Consider the following 20981-nt stretch of genomic DNA (forward strand, 5'->3'; position numbering starts at 1 on the left):
TGATCCAGCAGGGCTGTTCTTATGTTCTTACCAGCTCTCCTCCCATTCATTTAATGATTTATTTATTTTACAGCTAAGTTATAAAAACAATTTATAACTACTAAGCTATAAAAGCAAGGCCCATGCATTGATGGGCAGGGCACTGAGAGGCCAAATCTTGGGTGTGTTTTTTTCCAGGTTTCCCTAAAGCCCAAGAAGATGTCTCAGCAGCATCAGCAGCAGTGCAAGCAACCTCCCAGCTGCCCACCGACGTCCTGCGGGAAGTCCTCCAACTCCGGAGGGTGTTCAAAGCCACCAGCCTGTCAGGAGTCAGCTGGAAGCCAGTGCCCAGGAAACCCATGCCAAGGGTCTACCAGAACACAGTGCTCTGAGTCAACTGGGAAACCAGGGCACTGTCATTCTGGCAAAGATGATGGGTGTCAACACCAGCACCACCAACACAAGGAATGCTAGCTCCTTTCATTGGCCCTCCAGAGATGCCCTTGAGTTGGCCTTCAAGAGATCTTGAAGAGGTCTATCAATAAATACTTCTGAAGTCAATCTCCTGATTCTTCATCTCTTTTTTCTTCATCTTTGTATTAGTCACAGAACTATACTCTCTGCTGGGTAGATTGCATGTAAACATTGAGGCCAGCATCACAGGGCGACCTTAGTCCTACATCAGGCCTACTCTTGACCTCACCTTCTTTCACTGCCCATGTCAACAATACAATTTAAACAACTAATTAACAAGAAACAGGGTTCTCCTACTAGCTGGCTGTAAGATCCAGCCAATCAGGAATCACGTCACCATCAGGATGACATCACAGTACTACATAGTCAATTGTCTGATATCACAAAGACAGTTCTGAGTGAAGGCAGTACTTCCCTTTAGTCTGAATACTTCCCTTAATACTTAATACTTCCCTTAAGTCTCCTTTTAATTGCTATGAAAAGAGTGCTGGGATAATGCTTGTGTTTTTCTTTTGATTGCTGCAAACGATCAAGCAGTAATGTGGGGAACAGGTTTGATGAAAACTATTAAATATTTTGTTTAATAGTTTTGAATGAAATCAAATCACTTTATGATGGCCGAGGAACCGGCTTGATACAGAACACCATATTTAAAATCATGGATCATGTAGCCATCAGAATGGCATCACAGTACAATGTAGCCAATTGTCTGACATCATAAAGACAAATCTGAGTGAGGGCAATACTTCCCTTTAGTCTGAAGGGGGAAATCACCCAGTCCTGCATCCCACCCTCCAAATGTTCATGAAATGAAGATAGTTTTCATGTAGGGTATCATGCAATATACCCCCCATTTTTGACTCAGCCTTGACTATAAGAAGGTTGACTTGTGACGTATTTGATTAGTAAATTTTATTCAAAGGAATATTGGGCTGAGATTGTAGCTGAGCAGGCTGGGGTGGGTCAGATCCAGTAAACTGGAAGAGTACAATTTCCCAGCAAAGGGGGGTGGCCACGCTTACGAAATGTATAAAAAGGGCTTTGGCATTTCAGCCAGAATCCTCTTCCACTTTGTGCTTCCTTTGGTGAGTCTGGTAAGTCTCCCTTTTAATTGCTGTGAAAAGATTGTCGGGAGAATGCATATGCTTTTCTTTTGATTGGTACAGTTGATCGAGCAATAAAGTGGGGGACAAGTTTGGTAGAAACGATTAAATATATTGTGCCAGGCACGCAGCTTGCAGAATCAAATCTCACTTTATTACAGTCGATGACCAGCTTAATGCAGAACACCGTATTTAAAACAGGATTATGTATTTATTATTTATTTATTTAGCATATTTCTATACCGCCCAAAACTTACGTCTCTGGGCGGTTTACAGCAAGATAAAAACAAAGGTAAAACATTAGTTAAAAACAAAAACAAGAAAAACAACAATTTAATTAATTTATTTATTTTTTAAAAAACACACCAATATTCTAAAAACAACATTAAAACAATTAACAATATCAGTTAAAGCCCGGGTGAACAGATGTGTCTTTAAAGACTTTTAAAAAATTATCAGAGATGGGGAGGCTCTTATTTCACTAGGGAGCGCTTTCCAAAGCCTCGGGGCAGCAACAGAGAAGGATTATGTTACATCAGCTACAGATTTTATTCACTGATCAGGTGCATCCATCACTAAATTACAAAATCCCATTTGGCAGCAGCACATAACTTAACAACTTTATGAATAACTCGTGAATATTGATCTGACAGTAACCAAAGAACAGAGAATTCATCCTAATTCCCCGGACATTTATATAAGGGGAGTAGCAATTTGCTTCACAAGTCACAGTAGGATGGACACACTATAACCGCCCGGAGATGAAAGTTTAGGGCAGTGTACAAATTAGATAGATAGATAGATAGATAGATAGATAGATAGATAGATAGATAGATAGATAATATGTGTTCAACCTTCAGAACATTTTTCATGTGTGTGCGTAGGGATAGGGGTATGCACAAATGATTCATCCCGAATGGGTTTGCCTCGAACCGGGGCCGGTTCGCAGGTTTGATCATGGACCGAACTGGGGCTGTTTCAGTCCATGATAGAACCAAAACCATCCAAACTGGTTACATGCACACCCTGAATGTAGAGATGATGATCGCTGTAATATTTATCAACCTTGGATCTGTCTTTTGCACAGTGTGAAATATGGTGGTACTTTGTAAGGCAGAAGTAAAAAGCAATTGGGCCATTTTTATATTAGAAAAACTGGGGATTAATTTCTAGAGATCAGCAGAAGACAAACCAGGTAGTGTAACCTAATGGTTGGAGGACACACAGCTCGCCACCAAATTAAGTCCTGTCTTTGGGTGGTAAAGATAATCTTTCTTCAGCTTTAAGATCTCTTTTCTGGGTGGTTGGCAGTAAATGACATTTTAAAAATGGTATTCATTAATGGGCTTCTCTACTGTCTTTCCATCCTATTAAGCAGCTATAGGGCCCCTAAGATGTCTTTCAAACCATTGGGTTTGACTCATTTATTTATTTATTACATTTATATCCTGCTCTTCCTCTAAGCCCAGAGCAGTGTACATGGTTATGTTTATCCTCAAACCAACCCTGTGAGGGAGGTTAGGCTGAGAGAGAAGTGACTGACCAGAGTTACCGAGTGGCTGAGTGGAGATTTGAACTTGGGTCTCCCCAACCCCGGTCCAGCACTCTAACCACTGCACCATGCTGACAAAGTAGTATGGGATCAACTTTAATAACGATGTTTGATGTCTGGTACATCTTTTCTGCTTCCAAATTAGGAGTTATGGAATTGTCATCTCCACAAGGCTGTTTAGAACCCACCTGAGAATGTTCTCCAATGTTTATCTCCCCACAAACTTAGCAATGGGGACAGTTCATCCTCGCTTCCGTAAAACCAGCTCTCCTATCCACATGGTTGGTTCTGTAATAAATGGAGTGAGACAGAGAAGACCCCTGGTTGTTGAGACCCGGTGAAAAGTGCCCTTCACTTCTAGCCATTTGGGGCCAACTGTAAGCAGGGCTGTGAGATTTCATCTCTCTCATCTGGAAGCCAGAGTTCACAATAGGTCCCCCTTCATCCCCTGTTCAACATCCAGCCTGAATTCCCTCTCCTTTCCCACTCAGAGTTATGGCCATAAATCTAAGAAGCGTGGCTCTCCCTCTAAATTTGCAAGCTTTGCCTGTGATGGTGATGTCACAACACCAGATCTGATTGGCTAGCTGGTCCTGAGATGCCATCACTACTCTCTACACCAGGGATTCTCAACATTGGGTCCCCAGATGTGATTGGACTTCACCTCCCATAATCCCCAACCAAAGGCCACTGGGGCTGGGGATTATGGGAGTTGAAGTCCAATAACGTCTGGAGACCCAACATTGAGAACCTCTGCTCTACACGAGCAGTGTGGAGAGCCTAAAGGGGGTTAGCGGGGGACAGCGGGTATGATATATGTGTATAGATCCCAGTACGCTCAAGCAACCTTGGAGATGCCGCTGCCAGTCTGTGAAGACAATACTGAGCTAGATAGACCAAGGGTCTGACTCAGTATATGGCAGCTCCCTATGTTCCTATGTACGCAATATTTTTTGCTCTCCGTAGCCTGATTCAGACATTATGCTGTACAAGTGCACAGATAGACGTCTGTGCAATTGTACAGCATAATGTCTGAATCAGGCTCACACAGGTACACTCACACAGGTGTGTGTGTGTGTGTGTGAATGACTGTACCTGTGTTCATTTTAAAAGTGAACCTGGATACAGGCCTTTCAAATGCATGGTACAGACAGGAAGTGTACGCCTGGGCGTACGTCCAGCTTAACACATGAATGAATGTACCTGTCTACACTGTACACTCATGGGAACATAGGAAGCTGCCGTATACTGAGTCAGACCACTGGTCCATCTGGCTCAGTATAGTCTACCCAGACTGGCAGCGGCTTCTCCAAGGTTGCAGGCAGGAGTCCCTCTCTCAGCCCTATCTTGGAGATGCCACCAGGGAGGGGACTTGGAACCTTCTGCTCTTCCCAGAGCGGCTCCATCCCCCGAAGGGAATCTCTTCCAGTGCTCACACTTCTCGTCTCCCATTCAAATGCAACCAGGGTAGACCCGGCTTAGCCAAAGGGACACATCATGCTTGCTACCACAAGACCCACTTTGTACAAGTGCTGAAATTAATGTGTGAATTAAGTTCACTCCTCAATCCCCCTTCATCCTGTTACGGTTTAGACTGTAAGTTCCTTGGGGGCAGAGACCTGCCCTTTCATCGGCCAGCGCTACCCTGAAAACACGACCATATTGAATAAATAAATAAATAAATAAATATCCATTGGCGCTGGTATAAATAAACTAATATTTTTCTGCTCCTTGCCCTCAAGACTCTGTGTCTGTCTTTTCTTGCCTTTCTGGTGCCTTGCAACATTCCATAGGCATGTTTCTGCCAAATATGCTGGTTCATGAAGATCTAATTGGAAGGAAATTATGGCAGAGCCGGTTGGGAGAGTTCTCCCAAGCTCCTACTAGAAGTTAAGGTTACTTACTTATCATATTTAAATGATGCCTGATACGTGTGTCTCTAGGGTGCGTGCACAATTTCAAATGGCAAATATGAAATCAAGTAAAAACAATCCTACTTCACAAAACGATCCAGTTGAAACAATTCCATGGAATAAAAACAACTAAACGGTTTAAAATTCACTTGGGTTAAAAGCTGGAGAAAATGGGTGTGTCTTGAAGGTCTTCCTAAAAGGGATCTGAGATGATGAGAACCATTTGTGTGCCTGCGTGAGCTACAGAGCCCAAAGGACGCTCTGGTCATCTGAGAGACACACAGTAACATAGGAACATAGGAAGCTGCCATATACTGAGTCAGACCCTTGGTCTATCTAGTTCGGTATTGTCTTCACAGACTGGCAGCTGCTTCTCCAAGGTTGCAGGCAGGAATCTCTCTCAGCCCTATCTTGGAGGTGCCACCAGGGAGGGAACTTGGTACCTTCTGCTCTTCCCTGAAGGGAATATCTTGCAGTGCTCACACTTCTAGTCTCCCATTCATATGCAGCCAGGGCAGACCCTGCTTAGCTAAGGGGACAAGTCATGCTTGCTACCACAAGACCAGCTATCCTCCTCTAAGTAGGATCATGCCTTCCCAGACCACCCTGATATGGTCATGAGAACAGGTCTTCTTTAACACTGAGCTTCGGCACCGGCCATAATTCACGAAGCATGAATACGGTGAAATTTATATACCGCTTTTCAACCAAAGTTCCCAAAGCGATTTACAAATGAATGAACGGACGAATGATTTTTTAAATAAAAGGGCTCCCTGTCCCCAAAGGGCTCACAAATGGTCAGACTCTGTATATGGCAGCTTCCTACATCCCTTTCAGTGTTCTCTCTAATTTTTTTTCATCTGTGTGCAGAATGAATTTTGTTCTGGGTGGCAGTATCAAAGCAGTGTGCGCGCACATGCATTCAGAGTAGGTTCTTCTTGATTAAACCTGAGCGGAATCTAAATGAACTGAGCGGATATTTTAAAAATGTGTGAGTGTGCACGCATACGTATGCCTTAGAGGGAACAGTCCCTATATAACCATGACTTGGTGTGTGGGGGCTGAGGCCAGTTTCCAGCACATCATGGCACAGCGGGGAAATGACTTGACTAGCAAGCCAGAGGTTGCCGGTTTGAATCCCCACGGATGTGTTTCCCAGAATATGCGAAACTCCTATATTGTGCAGCAGTGGTATAGGAAGATGCTGAAAGGCATCATCTCATACTGTGTGGGAGATGGCCATGGTCAACCCCTCCTGTCTTCTACCAAAGACAACCACAGGGCTCTGTGGGAGCCACGAGTCGACACCGACTCGATGGCACAACACCGACTCGATGGCACACTTTAGTTAACCATAAAAATGAAAGCTATTATTATTGTTGTTGTTGTTAAATTTTTTCATTAAGAAAATCCCAAGGCGAAAAGAAAAGAAAATCCCAATTATTTGTCACCTGTGGATCTCTCTCCCCCCTCAAGGGACCCCCAATTTTAACCTAGGAGAGTAGCCAGAAAACAGACCCTTTCCCTGCTCCATCAGTGGGGGGCCCTGGAGTGGCTGCCAGCCCCAAGGAAATGCCGAGTCCTCTCCCTAAATCACTGTTGCTTTCAGGTTGCCATCCTAGGCATGCTTACTTGAGAGTAAGCCTTCCTGGGGACACTGTGGGACGTATCTCTGAGCAAATATGCACAGGGTGGGCTTTGTAAGGCAGTTTTCGAAAAGGGTGGTCCCCTTCAGGGAAGAGGGAACTGACCGAAAGAGTGACCCTCTGCCTTTCTGGGGTGCTTTCTGCCTGTGCCCACCTGATGTTGCTGAAGATGTTCCATCTGGTCTCAAGGGGCCAAGCTAATTGATCCAATGCCGCTCATCGGCTGGGCAAGCCAAGAGGTCTTCATGGCTGTGCTGCTGTTGCTGCAGGGTATCCCCACCTGGGGCCAACACAAAAAGTGCCCCGCAGGCCAGATGGGTCCCCTGAGCCTTATGTTGTGCAGGCCCACCTTGATGCAAACTCATTTTTTCTACAGATCCCAAGTCAGACAGATGCTTTTCCAATTTCTCTTTTATTTCCAAACTTCAGAGTATGAGGAATCTTTAACATAATCCCAGAAACAAAAGAGTTGATGATATCACAGTAAAGACACAGAATCAGCATTTCTCTGGGTTAGCACATTGCCAAGACGTTTGGTGTACCCTGCAGAATATGTTTGCTACACACTCGTGGTAGTTTGGAAATCCTCCAATAAAATCAGCTTCATTTCGGCAATTATCTTAATTAAATTTGTTGTATAAACAACTCTAAGCATCATTGGAAACAAATACTTTTTGAGGGCTAATTGTTGTCTTGGGATGAGAAGCTTTGATAAGTGGCCAAGATGTCATTCGCAGATGCTTAATTAAGAAGGAAGTCAATATTCCTCCATACAGTACATTCCTTTTGGCCAGAACTGAATCCTTACTTTAGCATTCACGGTGGAACATTAGCTCTAAAAATTTGAGGGTGAGGCTGCCCAATTTCTAACAGCAAAGAACTTGGGGGAAAAACTAGTTTTGGATTCGGTAGAATATTCGGTATAATACAGTAAATACGATATAATATTCAATTTTATTAACTGATTGAAAATAAAACCATTTGTCTATAATAAATATGATCTGGCTATGGAAAGAAGAAAGGAAAGGAAAGGAAAGGTTATTGCCTCTTTATGGAAAAACTATTTAATAGGTTTTCAGTATCGAAAAGTCGTTCTAGAAACATGTTCCAGAAATTTCATCCTAGAAAATCTATCCTCTAGAAGCAATTCAACAAGCCTGTTGATGAGAAACTGTTTACTGTACTACTGATGCTACTACCAATGCAAGTATGTATATACTGCTTTTCAACACTTTCCCCAATAATTTATACTATAATTAGCATAATTATAGCACAACAGATGCTGCACCTGTAACAGAAGGGGTTCTTAAAAAGCATTTCAGTGAACAAAGGGACAAAGTGTATTGAAATTTGAAGGTCGCGGGTTTGGAGCACGTTGACTTTCTGCTCTGGCACCCATAGCTCTTGCTCGTTTACTTCTGTTGTGGTGGCCACTGGCACGGTTGCTTCTTCTGCTGCTGATCGGTGGGGGGTGGGCATTTGGTGGAAGGTGGAGAACAGGGGACTGGAGTTGTCTCCTTGCATGGAGGTTGCTTCACTGGAGAGCCTGGGGTTGGGATGACCACTACTGGTGGCTCCTTGCATGGAGACTTCGGCTGGGGACAGGGACACGGCTCTGGACACGGTGCTGGAACAATCTCTACTGGCGGCTGCTTGCATGGAGGCTGCTTCACTTGAGGACACGGGGTTGGCTCCTTGCATGGAGAGCATGGAGTTGGGACAACCACTTCTGGTGGCTCCTTGCATGGAGATTTCGGTTGGGGACAGGGACACGGCTCTGGGCATGGTGCTGGGATGACCACTGCTGGTGGCTTTTTGCACGGCTGCTTCACTTGAGGACATGGAGTTGGCTCTGGGCATGGAGTCGGGATGACCACTACAGGTGGTTCCTTGCATGGAGGCTTCTGAGGACATGGTGTTGGCTCTGGGCATGGCGTCGGGATGACCACCACTGGTGGCTCCTTGCAAGGAGGCTGCTTCACTTGAGGACATGGAGTTGGCTCTGGGCATGGAGTTGGGATGACCACTACAGGTGGCTCCTTGCAGGGAGGCTTCTGAGGACATGGAGTTGGCTCTGGGCATGGCGTCGGGATGACCACCACTGGTGGCTCCTTGCAAGGAGGCTGCTTCACTTGAGGACATGGAGTTGGCTCTGGGCATGGAGTTGGGATGACCACTACAGGCGACTCCTTGCAGGGAGGCTTCTGAGGACATGGTGTTGGCTCTGGGCATGGCGTCGGGATGACCACCACTGGTGGCTCCTTGCACGGAGGCTTCTTGTCTCCAGGGCATGGTGTTGGCACTGGGCATGGTACCACCGGAGGGAGAGTGACAGTCTGCTTGCACTGATGCTCCATCAGGGTGGGTGGCAAGGTGGGCACTTGCTTGCACTGGTGCTGGTTGTTGGATGAAGCCATCTTAGTGATATTCCAAACAGCCTGCAAGTAAGAGAGAGGAGGTTATAAACTGGTTTCATAAACACGGTAGCACACACACACAGAGCCCTATCATAGGAAGCTGCCTTATGATCCAGTCAGACCATTGGCCAAGCTAGTTCAGTAGCGTCTACACTGATTGACAGCAGCTTCCCCAAGGCTGCAGTGAGGAGCCTGTTTCAGCCTGTTCTGGAGATGCCAGGGAGGGAACTTGGGACCTTCTCACACATGTAGTCTCCCATTCAAATGCAAACCAGGGCAGGCCCTGCTTAGCAAAGGGGACAATTCATGCTTGCTACCACAAAACCAGCTCTTCTCCCTCAGCCTTATTTAACACCAAGTGTAAACATGTGCAAATTAAAGCCACTCTTGCTTCCCCCCCCACCTTATCCTGATATTTAAAAGATCACTTCCTATCTTCCATGACAAACAAATGTGGTGTAGTGGTCGGAGTGCTGGACTAGGACTGGGGAGACCTGAGTTCAAATCCCCATTCCATCATGAAAACTCAAGCCAGTCATTTCTCTCTCCGTCTACCCTACCTCACAGGGTTGTTGTGATGTTAAAGATAACAATGTACACCACTCTGGACTCCTTGGAGGAAGAGTGGGATAGACAAGTAAGAATAAATAGATAAAAACCTTGGTAAAGGGTACTATTGGTTTACTTAGGGGATCTATCAGGAATGTTGACCCTGCTAAACAGAGCCAGCATAGCATAGTGGTTAGAGTTTTGGACTAGGACCTGGAAGACCTGAGTTCGAATACCCATTTTACCACGAAACTCACTGGGTGACTCGGAGCCAGTCATGTACCTCTCAGCCTAACCTACCTCACAGGGTTGTTGTGAGGATAAAAATAAGCATGTACTCCTGAGTTCCTCGGAGGAAGAGCAGGATATAAATGTAAAAAATAAATGTAAATTTAAAAAAAAACTGTTTAATGGTTCAATTCCCGTCATCTCCAGGAAGGGCTGAGAGATATCGCTGCTTGGAGAGCCACTGCCATTCAGAGTAGACCATACTGAGCTAGATGGATTCATGACCTGGTTCAGTAGTTGGCAGTTTCCTCTGTTCCTAGTCTGCTGCAAGGGCACAATTCTACACTTAGGTTGCGATCTAATATATCCAGTGGGCAGGATCCAAACTAAGTCCCATTGAAATGAATGGGGCTTTGTTGAGCCATGTTGGTCATGACTTACTTGAGCCCCATCCATTTCAGTGGGACTTCGTAACGACTTAACTTAGTCTGGATCTTGCCCACTATCTTTGCTACCATGTAAGATGCTGACACCGATAATCCCACCATTAGTATTACTGCTACTGCCACTACGCTGGCACCATCGCCACATTCACTACTACTAGGTGGGACTAGAAGTGTGGTGGTGTTAGTAGTTGTAGTAATGGCTACTCCTGTAGTATTGATGGTGGTGGTAGAGGACAATAGTATTGACAGTGGTTAGTGGTGATTTTGCTGCTGTCATTGCCTAACACAGAGACTAAGTTATTAGGCAGAACTACTCAGGGTTTACTCTAAAGTTACTACTTAATTACAATAGGATTCCATTGAATAATGTAGTCAGGATGTCAGCAGTTATCATTATTATTATCAACTACAGCTAATAAGAACACATCATAACTAAACCACCACTACTATTATAACCCCCAAATATAACTGCTTCTATCATCACCATTCATACTACAAGAGTAGCAGTTACTACTACGTTGCTGTCTTATCCAAGTCATAGTCCCAACGGTTAGCAACAGATGGGAAAAAGAAGGCCTAGATTCCTCCATAGTAGGGCAACAGAGGTGACCATGAACTGGGTACAATGGGGTGGGGGCAGTAAGAGGGTGGGGCTTACAGATTTAATTAAGAGCCCTCTACTCCCCCCCACCATAATCCAGGTTCTTCCCCATTCAAATTCCTAGAAGTAGCAGAGTTACAATTGGACAAGAGAATATGAACATGCAAATGAGCTCCATCATTTTGTGACCTGCAAAAACACACCAATTATGAATAAACAGTCAAGCAGTAATGCTGGTTGATTACTACTACTACTGCTACTATTATTACTACTACCTGTTGTAGATGCTACTAGTAGTAATAGTACAACTATCTCTATTTTTTAGCATAGAAACAAACACTCACAGAGACAATGACGACAACTACTACAACGGCTGTGGCTACTATGACCGCAGCTAATATCACCACCACTAGTCCTAGTACTCTTATCACCCGCTGAAAGAGACTTACCCGACTGGTTGCAGAGATGCAAAAAGGGATTAAGTGGCTCCAGGAGTTGCAAATGCTTTTTATACACTCTCCTGAAGCCCAGCCTCTTTATAGTGTGTCTAAATCTGGATTACTCCCGCCTTTCACAATGAAGGAGTCACCGTCCCTTTCTTCATTGTCTCTGGAAGGGCACACCCTTCTTGAACTCTGCCTGTGTCGTGGCTGGAGGCGACACTGTGCCAAGCCTTTCCTAGACTAATCTCCGTGACAAGGTGCTCAAAATAAAAGTTCCAAATGAACCAAAGTATCGGATTCTCCCCTGATATCACCTGACATTGCTTCAGGGCAAATAGATTAAAAAAAAAAAAAAAGTTTTATTTTGATTTTCATATTCATATTCAAATTACATCAGATATACAGTGGGAAGAAATTAGAGAGGCTGTTCAAATGTGCAGCCAAGAGTGCTCTAAGGCCACCAAGGTGAGCGACGGCCAGCAGGGGCACGGGGGAAAACCCACTTAGGGACCCCGCCGTCTTAATCAGGGAGGCATTGCTCCTCTAAGAGGCAATGAAGAAAGCTCCAAGTGATGCACTACTCAGGGGTTCTTGGAGAGGAGAGCTGGTCTTGTGGTAGCAAGCATGACTTGTCCCCTTAGCTAAGCAGGGTCTGCCCTGGTTGCATATGAAAGGGAGACTAGAAGTGTGAGCACTGTAAGATATTCCCTTCGGGGGATGGAGCTGCTCTGGGAAGAGCCGAAGGTTTCAAGTTCCCTCCCTGGCAGCATCTCCAAGAGAGAGATTCCTGCCTGAAACCTTGGAGAAGCTGCTGCCAGTCTGTGAAGGCAATACTGAGCTAGACGGACCGAGGGTCTGACTCAGTATATGGCAGTTTCCTATGTTCCTAAGAGGATGCCCTTAACCTGGGCTAAGTGTTCGTGTCTTGGTGCTGCATGGCACCAACACAAGGTCAGGATCCCAGCCAGCACTGGGTGATTCCCACAATGCACTGCACACTTTCACAGTGCATTATGGGATTTCCAGGGACTGGGACAATGTGCTCCAGCCCCCAAAACTCCGCATTGCCAGGAGCAGCCGGTATGAATGTGGGCATGATATCAGCATGCCCAGCATGGATGGGACCATTGTCCTCCCAGGGGAGGAACGTTCCAGAAGTCTGATCATGAGAAAGGGCTCAGAGATCCTCACTTCATAACCCACTATCAATTCTACTCACTAGTTACTATTCACATCAAAGAAACGAGGACAATAAGAAACGTGAGCAATAAGGCACGAACGATGATGCCTTTTGCCCACTGTCGGATTGATGGCTCATCAATATAATTTGTAAATCTCAGAGCTGAAAGGAATCTCTTACCAGAGGTGTACGGAATCACATCTTTCCGTTCTTGATTAGTTTATTTCTATCTATGACGTCGAGGAAGGGTATCAGTGGTCCCTACATGTTGAATTCATGGAACGTTTAATATGAACATGAGAACAGCCCTGCTGGATCAGGCCCAAGAATGCCCATCTAGTCCAGCATCCTGTTTCACACAGTGGCCCACCAGTTGCCACTGGAAGCCACAGACAGGAGTTGAGGGCAGGCCCTCTCTCCTGCTGTTGCTCCCCGAAACTGGTATTCAGAGGCATCTTGCCTCTGAGGCTGGAAGTGGCCTATAGGTATCTTAACCATTACCATGAGCTCCTAGAGTTTGTCAGTCCACTTGCTAACAGAGGTGTTAATCCTCTCTTTAATAAAGGGTTGCCTCCTACTTTCCCATGTTTTAACTATTATAAATCCAGTGGCCATTAAAAGTAATCTGATTAATTCTTCGTTAATAACGGGGTATCGGCATGAAATATGAACTTTCCGGGTCTTGATCAGAGGTGCACCTAGATGATTTGGGAGCCTGGCCCTAAAGGCCTTTGGGGGCACCCCTACCTCTGCAAATGAAGCATCATCATGCTCCGCTGGGTGAGCACACCACCCAGGACAGACTAAAGAGGATTTGGGGGCCCCTGGGGGCTGTGGGGGCCCTGGACTTTGGCCCCGAAGTCCAGGGGTAAGAGCGCTTCTGGTCTTGATTTACCTTTTGGATGCAGTTGTGAGTCTCACAATCAGTGAGACCCGCCGGAGGGGGTCCTATGGGGAGAGTGGACTTAGTAGTACTGGAGAGACCCCCGACCCCCATACTGGAGAGACCCCCGAGCCCAGGAGTCTCCTTGTGTGTTGCTGTGGTGTGGAGCCATGCGACAGCAATACACGATCGGAAAACCCGGGGTAGCGGAGTGCTCGCTCCATGAACCTGGGCTAAGGGGAGGGGTATTTAAGCGGGTTACCCACTTTGGGGAAAATGGACTCACCTGCAAGCCTGGTGGTTCCCATGGTCAGTGGAAAGTGGACTAAGCTCCCTTAGCCCGCTTTCCACTAATCGTGAGAATCGCCTCGAGAACTTACCAAAAGTGAGTCTATGGTATTATACCAGTTTTCCCCTGTTTAGAGTGCATCTAAACCCCTGTTCAAAAAAGAAAAACTTTAAACGGCTCTCTATAAAGCATTTCCCAATCGATCTCCCCCAAATGTGTATGGGAGGTGTCTCTTGCCGCCTAGTGAGTCTGTGCTGATGGCCAGGCAGATCGGACCAATGGTTTGGATTGTAAAAGCAATCGAATGGTCAGGGCTTATAATGGTGGCCCGTGGGAAACATTCTCTAGCTCCACTAAACCAGCACAATTGTGCCAGGATAAAGACGGCAGCTCATATGAGCAGCTTCATTTTATACTTAGACCCGTTATCTATTTTGTTTTAAATTGTCTATACTCATCGGGAGCAGGGTTTCAGGCAGGGGTCTTTCCCAGCTGTACCTGGCAATGGTGCTGATTGAACCTGGAACCTTCTGTAGGCAAAGCAGAGACTCTTCCACTGAGCTACAACCAATTCCCAGCTCAGTATCCCCCCCATTTCAAACTAGATGTGATTTGCTATGCCTCCAGCTTAAATATAAACACTTAGCAGACTGGCGTAATGTGGTGATGGGAGTGGGCGAAGAGCATTGAACTGTCAGTGTTTTGTGGAAGCAACCACTTCCTCTTACCTAATGTGGAGTCCCACCCGGGTCTCACGGGTGTCAGACTCACTCCTCTATGGCCTCGCTGCTGCCAGATGGGGTCCAGATGGGGTCTTTCCTGTGTGGACCAGGAAAGAGAAAGAAGTGGTTGGCGCGACCACTGGCAAGGAGCTTCGGGGTTGGGAGGGAGTGGAAGAGTCAGATACAGCCAGCAGGACGCAGCTGGTCTCACAAGGACTGGAAGTCTCATGAGGTGAGATTTCAGGGTCCCATGAGATTTGCACTGACTGCCGGGGACTATTAAGTCCTCCGGGCAATGATGAGATGTGGCTGGAATATGAGGAGGAGACATGTGGCTCCCCTGGGCAAGCCACTGAGTAGTGAGTGGAGCAGAAGGAGGAGCAGATGGGGAAATGATGCTACTCACCTGCTCTGCTCCTCACCGAGAAACCCCACGCTCCTGCTGATGCCATAGGGGAAATGGCCCCGCTGAAGGCCAGCCACAGAACGAGGAGGGACCCACACCTACACTATGCTGGGATTTTTTTGTTTGTTTGGTTTTTTTTTTTTAACACATTTTTAATATCCCGCTCTTCCTCCAAGGAGCCCAGAGCAGTGTACTACATACTTCAGTTTCTCCTCACAACAACCCTGTGAAGTAGGTTAGGCTGAGAGAGAAGTGACTGGCCCAGAGTCACGCTTCATGGCTGAATGGGGATTTGAACTCAGGTCTCCCCGGTCCTAGTCTAGCACTCTAACCACTACACCACGCGGCGTCCAAGGCTAGGTTGGGATACTCAAGATGGGGCTTACCGGGAAGTGACTGTTCCTCATCGTATACTCCTGAAACGCCCAACACAGGAAGTGAATAACAGGGGCAAGTAAGATTTGTTTTTCAATGTCGCCATTACCAGAGAAAGGGAAACGAATGTGCAGTAAGTGAGGATCCAGACACAAACGGCACCACGCCCCGGTTGTAGCCATCTCTGCTTTGCAATGCAAATCAAGCAAACAAGCTAATCAGAGTGCTTACTCCTTTAACCTTGTTTAAAGGGAGGGTTTTTTAGGCTGGCTAGCCACTGTGGAGCCACCGGGCTTAGCTGCGAGCCTGGTGGTTCTCACAATGGGGGAAATCTGGGCTAGATTCCCTTAGCTTGGTTTCCCCCCCATCATGAGAATAGCCTCTGTGTGAACGACCTCACTATTTTTGTATATTATCAATCAGAAGTGTGTTTATAATCAAACGGGCTTTTCCAAAAAATACACTCACATTGGGAAAGATGACAGGAGAGAGGCAGACTGAATGGAAGGCACTGAAAACTGCTGTCAAAGGCAAATGCTAATTCCGCAATGGATTCTAAAACGGCTCCTGCTTAAATCAGAATAATGAAATGCAAAGCGGGGTCAGCCTGCGAAACGACAGAGGAACCAAGTCAGAGAGGGAGCCAAATATGAACCCCCTAAACAGTGTTCGCTCTACCACATGCATGTGTGTACATGCTCACGTGTTTTTTTTAATGTCTGCTCAGTTAATTTTAGACCCCGCTCAGGTTGAATCAGGAAGGCCCCATTCTGAATGCAGGTGTGCACACACACTGCCTTGATGCTGCTGCCCAGAACAAAACTAATTCTGCACATGGGGGGTGGGGGAGAGAGAGAACACTGTCCCTAAACTAAGGCTGCATCATTTCAACCCTGCAGCAGTTAACTACAACTCATAGGAACATAGGAACATAGGAAACTGCCATATACTGAGTCAGACCATTGGTCTATCTAGCTCAGTATTGTCTTCACAGACTGGCAGCAGCTTCTCCAAGGTTGCAGGCAGGAATCTCTCTCAGCCCTCTCTTGGAAATGCTGCCAGGGAGGGAACTTGAAACCTTCTGTTCTTCTCAGAGTGGCTTCATCCCCTGAGGGGAATATCTTGCAGTGCTCACACTTCTAGTCTCCCTTTCATATGCAACCAGGGCAGACCCTTCTTACCTATGGGGACAAGTCATGCTTGCTACCACAAGACCAGCTCTCCCATCATCCCCAACCACAGTAGCCAATCATCAGGGATGATGGGGGTGATACTCCAACAAGATATAGAGTCAAAGGTCTCCCCAGAATGCCCCCATGCACTTGTGTGGGGCATTCTGGGAGTTCTGTGGGTGGGGCTGCCCCCAATCCCCGCTGCCCATACCAGCTCCGTGACAGAGCCAGGGCATCTGCGGGGAGAGCAGACTGCAAGTCGTGTGTAGAGCCTCATAGAGGTGAGAGAAGATACCAGCCTTGTGGATGAGTGAGTGGCAGAGCCAGCCTGGTGTAGTGGTTAGAGCGCTGGACTAGGACCAGGGAGACCTGAGTTCAAATCCCCATTCAGCCATGAAACTAGCTGGGTGACTCTGGGCCAGTCACTTCTCTCTCAGCCTAGCCTACTTCACAGGGTTGTTGTGAAAGAGAAACTTAAGTAGGTAGTACTGGGCTCCTTAGAGGAAGAGCGGTACATAAAATGTAAAAATATATATATAAAGAAGATCATTGGTCCATCTAGCTCTACCAGGCCTGCTCAACTTTGGCCCCCTAGCTGGTTTTGGACTACAGCTCCCATAATGCCCAGCTACAGTGGCCAATAGCCAGGGATTATGGGAGTTGTAGGCCAACAGGTGGAGGTCAGGAGGGCTGAAGTTGAGCAGACAAAGACTGGCAGCAGCTTGAACATAATTTTTTATTTTATTTTTTAAAATCCATTTTATATTTTATATCCCACTCGTCCTCCATATCCAGCAGAATATAAAATAATAAATAATTTTTTAAAAAATGTTTAAGCCACTGCCGGTCTGTGTGGGCCAAGTCTGCTCAGTTCAGCCCTCCTGACCTCCACCTGTTGGCCTACAACTCCCATAATCCCTGGCTATTAGCCACTGTAGCTCGGCATTATAGGAGCTGTAGTCTACAACTTCTAAGAGGGAAGTGACTGGTCCAGAGTCACCCAGGAAGTCTCATGGCTGAAGGGGGATTTGAACTCGGGTCTCCCTGGTCCTAGTCCGGCACTCTAACCACTACACCACGCTTGGTATATGGCAGCTTCCTATGTTCCTATGCTTACTGGAGTCTCTACTGAATTATTTTATTTCTCGCAGTTCACGAGAGTGCCCGGTTTGGGAACTGGAGAGTTAACTTAATATTCAGCACTCAGTCAGCTGCGCTTTGAGCAACCTGAACACCCTGTCCAGACACAGCAGAGGCAAGTTGCTGTGATGGGCATCCAGGCGTTCCCATTACATGCCTCCAGATGGAATCCATCCAGCCTCAAGGAAGACGGCTCGTGATACCACTTAAAGCGAATTGGCTTGTCCAATCTGGTTCAAAGCTCAGCAATCAACAACAAGGTTTTTAATGAGGGATGAAAGTTGCCAAGAGAGTAAACTTGTCTTGAAATATTTGGGGTGTGTGTGTGTGTGTGTGTGTGTGTGTGTGTGTGTGTAGCAGGGATGAAAGTCAAATGCCTTGAAAGAGGCCACATTTTGAGATAGGGAGGTAACATATGGGGAAAGGTTTTGTGGGGGCTTACCAGGGGTGAGAACACTCCCCCACTTCACTCTCCCCACCCCCACTAGTTTTTCACTGTTTCCTGTGGTGGTGGTACTGGTGGGACGAGATTTCTGGGCAGTTGTTATTTATTCCTTCTAGAATGTTCCAAATGTACGATGTTCAAGGGCCTTCTGGACGGGAAATGGCGCTAGCAACCAGAATAGCTCAGCTGCTCCCCAAGAAATAGGTACAAATTCCTCTAGAGACAAACTCATGGAGGACAGGTCTGTCAATGGCTACTAGTCTGGTGGCTAGAGGCCACCTCCAGCCTCAGAGGCACGATGCCTCTCAATACCAGCTGCAGGGGAGCAACAGCAGGAGAGAGGGCAGGCCTTCATCTCCTGGTTTGTTGGCTTCTCAGAGGCATCTGGTGGGCCACTTTTGGAAGCAGGATGCTGGACTAGATAGGCCTTGGGCCTGATCCAGTAGGGCTGTTCTGATGTTCTTAAATGACATTTCTTTTAAGAGAGAAAAAGAGGGAGAGAGAGGGTGGGAGAGAGAACCCCACCGCAGTTAGCCCTTTCAATTTTTATTTGAATCTCCCCCTTCTGGAAAAAAAATGCCACCCTCATGGGAACATAGGAAGCTGCCATATACTGAGTCAGACCTATTGGTCTATCTAGCTTGGTATTGTCTTCACAGACTGGCAGCGGCTTCCGCAAGGTTGCAGGAAGGAATCTCTCTCAGCCCTGTCTTGGAGATGCTGCCAGGGAGGGAACTTGAAACTTTCTTCTCTTCCCAGAGCGGCTCCATCCCCTGAGGGGAATATCGTACAGTGCTCACACATCGAGTCTCCCATTCATATGCAACCAGGGTGGACCCTACTTAGCTAAGGGGACAAGTCATGCTTGCTACCATAAGACCAGTTCTCCTCTCCTATCCCTCAGTTTAACTCTTGTGCATGGGATGGCAAATCTGGGGGGCAGGATTTAATCTCAGCCTGACTTTAACCCATAATTCCTTTGCAGTGTCAAATTCTGAGAGGAATCCACTCGTTAAAAAGTCATGTCTCAGAAGGAGCTCTCAGGGAGGAATGGATTTGCACAGGGCCCATGGTAGCCACAGCGAAAGAGCTTGTAAATCCTGTACAGGGTGACTCTCAGTATCTGGCCTGCAAGTGATGAAAAATCTACTACTCCACACCCAGGACTCACCTTGGCGCACAGGATCAACCCTCAGAAAATGAGGTGTGGAGAAAAGGAAGACAGTGACATTTTTGTTTCTTGCACGCCCATTTTGGGGTCATTGAATGAGATTGATTGGCAGCAGATTTTAGAAAGACAAAAAGAAACACAGATCATGTGTGGAATTGATTATGACAAGATCAGATGATCGTCAGAAGCTTAGATGGCTTTTAAATGGGATTAGAGAACTCCAAGGAGGTTAGGTTTATTGGCCGTTGTTAATTACTACATACAGCTAAGTGGAATGTCTATTATTGTTTGGGAGAAAAGGGGATTGACTGTTACTTTAACGACCTACTTTTGACTTTTTCAGAGGTATATGGTTGGGCAACTGCAGGTGGCAGAATGGTAGATTATATGAACCTACGTTTTGATCCAAGAAGGGGCCATTTTTTAAATGTAAGGCCTGGTTCACGCTACTGTCCAGATCTAGGTTTAAAGTTGGCTACAGACATTAGCATGTTTGTGTGAACTCACACCAAGATTACTGATGTCAGTTTATGTTGGTGTAGAAGAGGGAAACCAAGATAATCAGGGGCCTGAAGCACCTTCCTTATGAAGCAAAGCTACAGCATCTGGGGCTCTTTAGTTTGGAAAAGAGGCAACTAACGGGAGACATGACCGAGGTGTATAAAATTATGCATGGAGTGGAGAGGGTGGACAGAGAAATCTCTCTCTCTCTCTCTCTCTCTCTCTCTCTCTCTCTCTCTCTCCAGCAGCCTAACTTGGGATGAGAAAAATGGGAAATGGTTAACAGTCAGGAGTCTGAAACCTTTGCTGATTATAGTGCAAATCATCATCCTGAATCATCCAGACCTACTTTCTGCACATACTTGGATTTGGTGATCCAGACGGAAACCATCCATACAGAGCTAAATGGACTGTGGTCTGTCTCATGGTTCTAATTATATGATTGATTGATTGATTAACTGCCGTCAGATTGGTGTTGACCCTTAGCAACCACACAGATAGCTTCTCTCCAGGATGATCTGTCTTCAACTTCACCTTGAAGGTCTCTCAGTGGTACATTCTTTGCTGTTGTCATTGAGTCCATCCACCTTGCTGCTGGTCATCCTCTTCTTCTCTTCCTTTCAACTTTTCCCAGCATGATGGACTTCTCAAGGGAGATGGGTCTTGGCAGAATGTGTCCTAAGTAGGATAGTTTTGAGCCTGGTCATTTGTGCCTTGAGTGAAAATTCTGGATTGATTTGTTCTATGATCCATTGGTTTGTCTTCCTGGCTGTCCATGGGGTCCTCAAAAGTCTTCTCCAGCACCCAAGTTTCAAAAGCGTCAATGCTTTTCCTATCTTGTAGTCCAGCTTTTGCATCCATAGTGTGTCAGGGGAAAAACCATTGTCCAAATGATTCGTATCTTTGTAGGTATAGAGACATCATGGCATCTAAACATCTTTTCCAAGGCCTTCACTGGTATGTATGTGTAGATAGATAGATAGATAGATAGATAGATAGATAGATAGATAGATATGATAGAGACAGAGATGAGATAGAGATAGAGATAGAGATAGATAGAGAGACAGACAGAGACAGATATAGATAGATAGATAGATAGATAGATAGATAGATAGATAGATAGATAGATAGATATAGATATATAGATGTATAGTTATATATATAGATGATATAGCTATAGATGATATAGCTATAGATAGAGATAGAGATAGCTAGAGACAGAGATAGATAGATATAGATGATATAGCTATAGATGATATAGATATAGATATAGATATAGATATAGATATAGATACACAGAGAGAGAGATATCCGGGATTGCCTCTCTCTCGGCCAGTTGTATCCCG

At 46.0% G+C, this 20981-nt stretch overlaps 1 protein-coding gene across 7 annotated transcripts in view; it reads right to left on the bottom strand.

The window, feature by feature from the left end:
• Window positions 1–7073: 7073 nt before the first annotated feature.
• The window catches only part of LOC128337139 (uncharacterized), a 155429-nt gene continuing 141521 nt past the window's right edge, over window positions 7074–20981 (bottom strand). For 5 of the 7 annotated variants that reach the window (XM_053277774.1, XM_053277775.1, XM_053277778.1 and 2 more), the window contains one exon: window positions 7074–9105. In XM_053277774.1, coding sequence (XP_053133749.1) covers window positions 8080–9084 — 1005 coding nt within the window. In that variant the 5' untranslated portion in view covers window positions 9085–9105 and the 3' untranslated portion in view covers window positions 7074–8079. Of the gene's footprint in view, window positions 9106–14431; window positions 14523–15674; window positions 15814–20981 lie in introns of all 7 variants that reach the window. The other 2 variants (XM_053277777.1, XM_053277779.1) reach the window with 2 other exon arrangements.

Source organism: Hemicordylus capensis, chromosome 14 (genome assembly GCF_027244095.1).
Source record: "Hemicordylus capensis ecotype Gifberg chromosome 14, rHemCap1.1.pri, whole genome shotgun sequence".
NCBI classification, from domain to species: Eukaryota; Metazoa; Chordata; class Lepidosauria; order Squamata; family Cordylidae; genus Hemicordylus; species Hemicordylus capensis.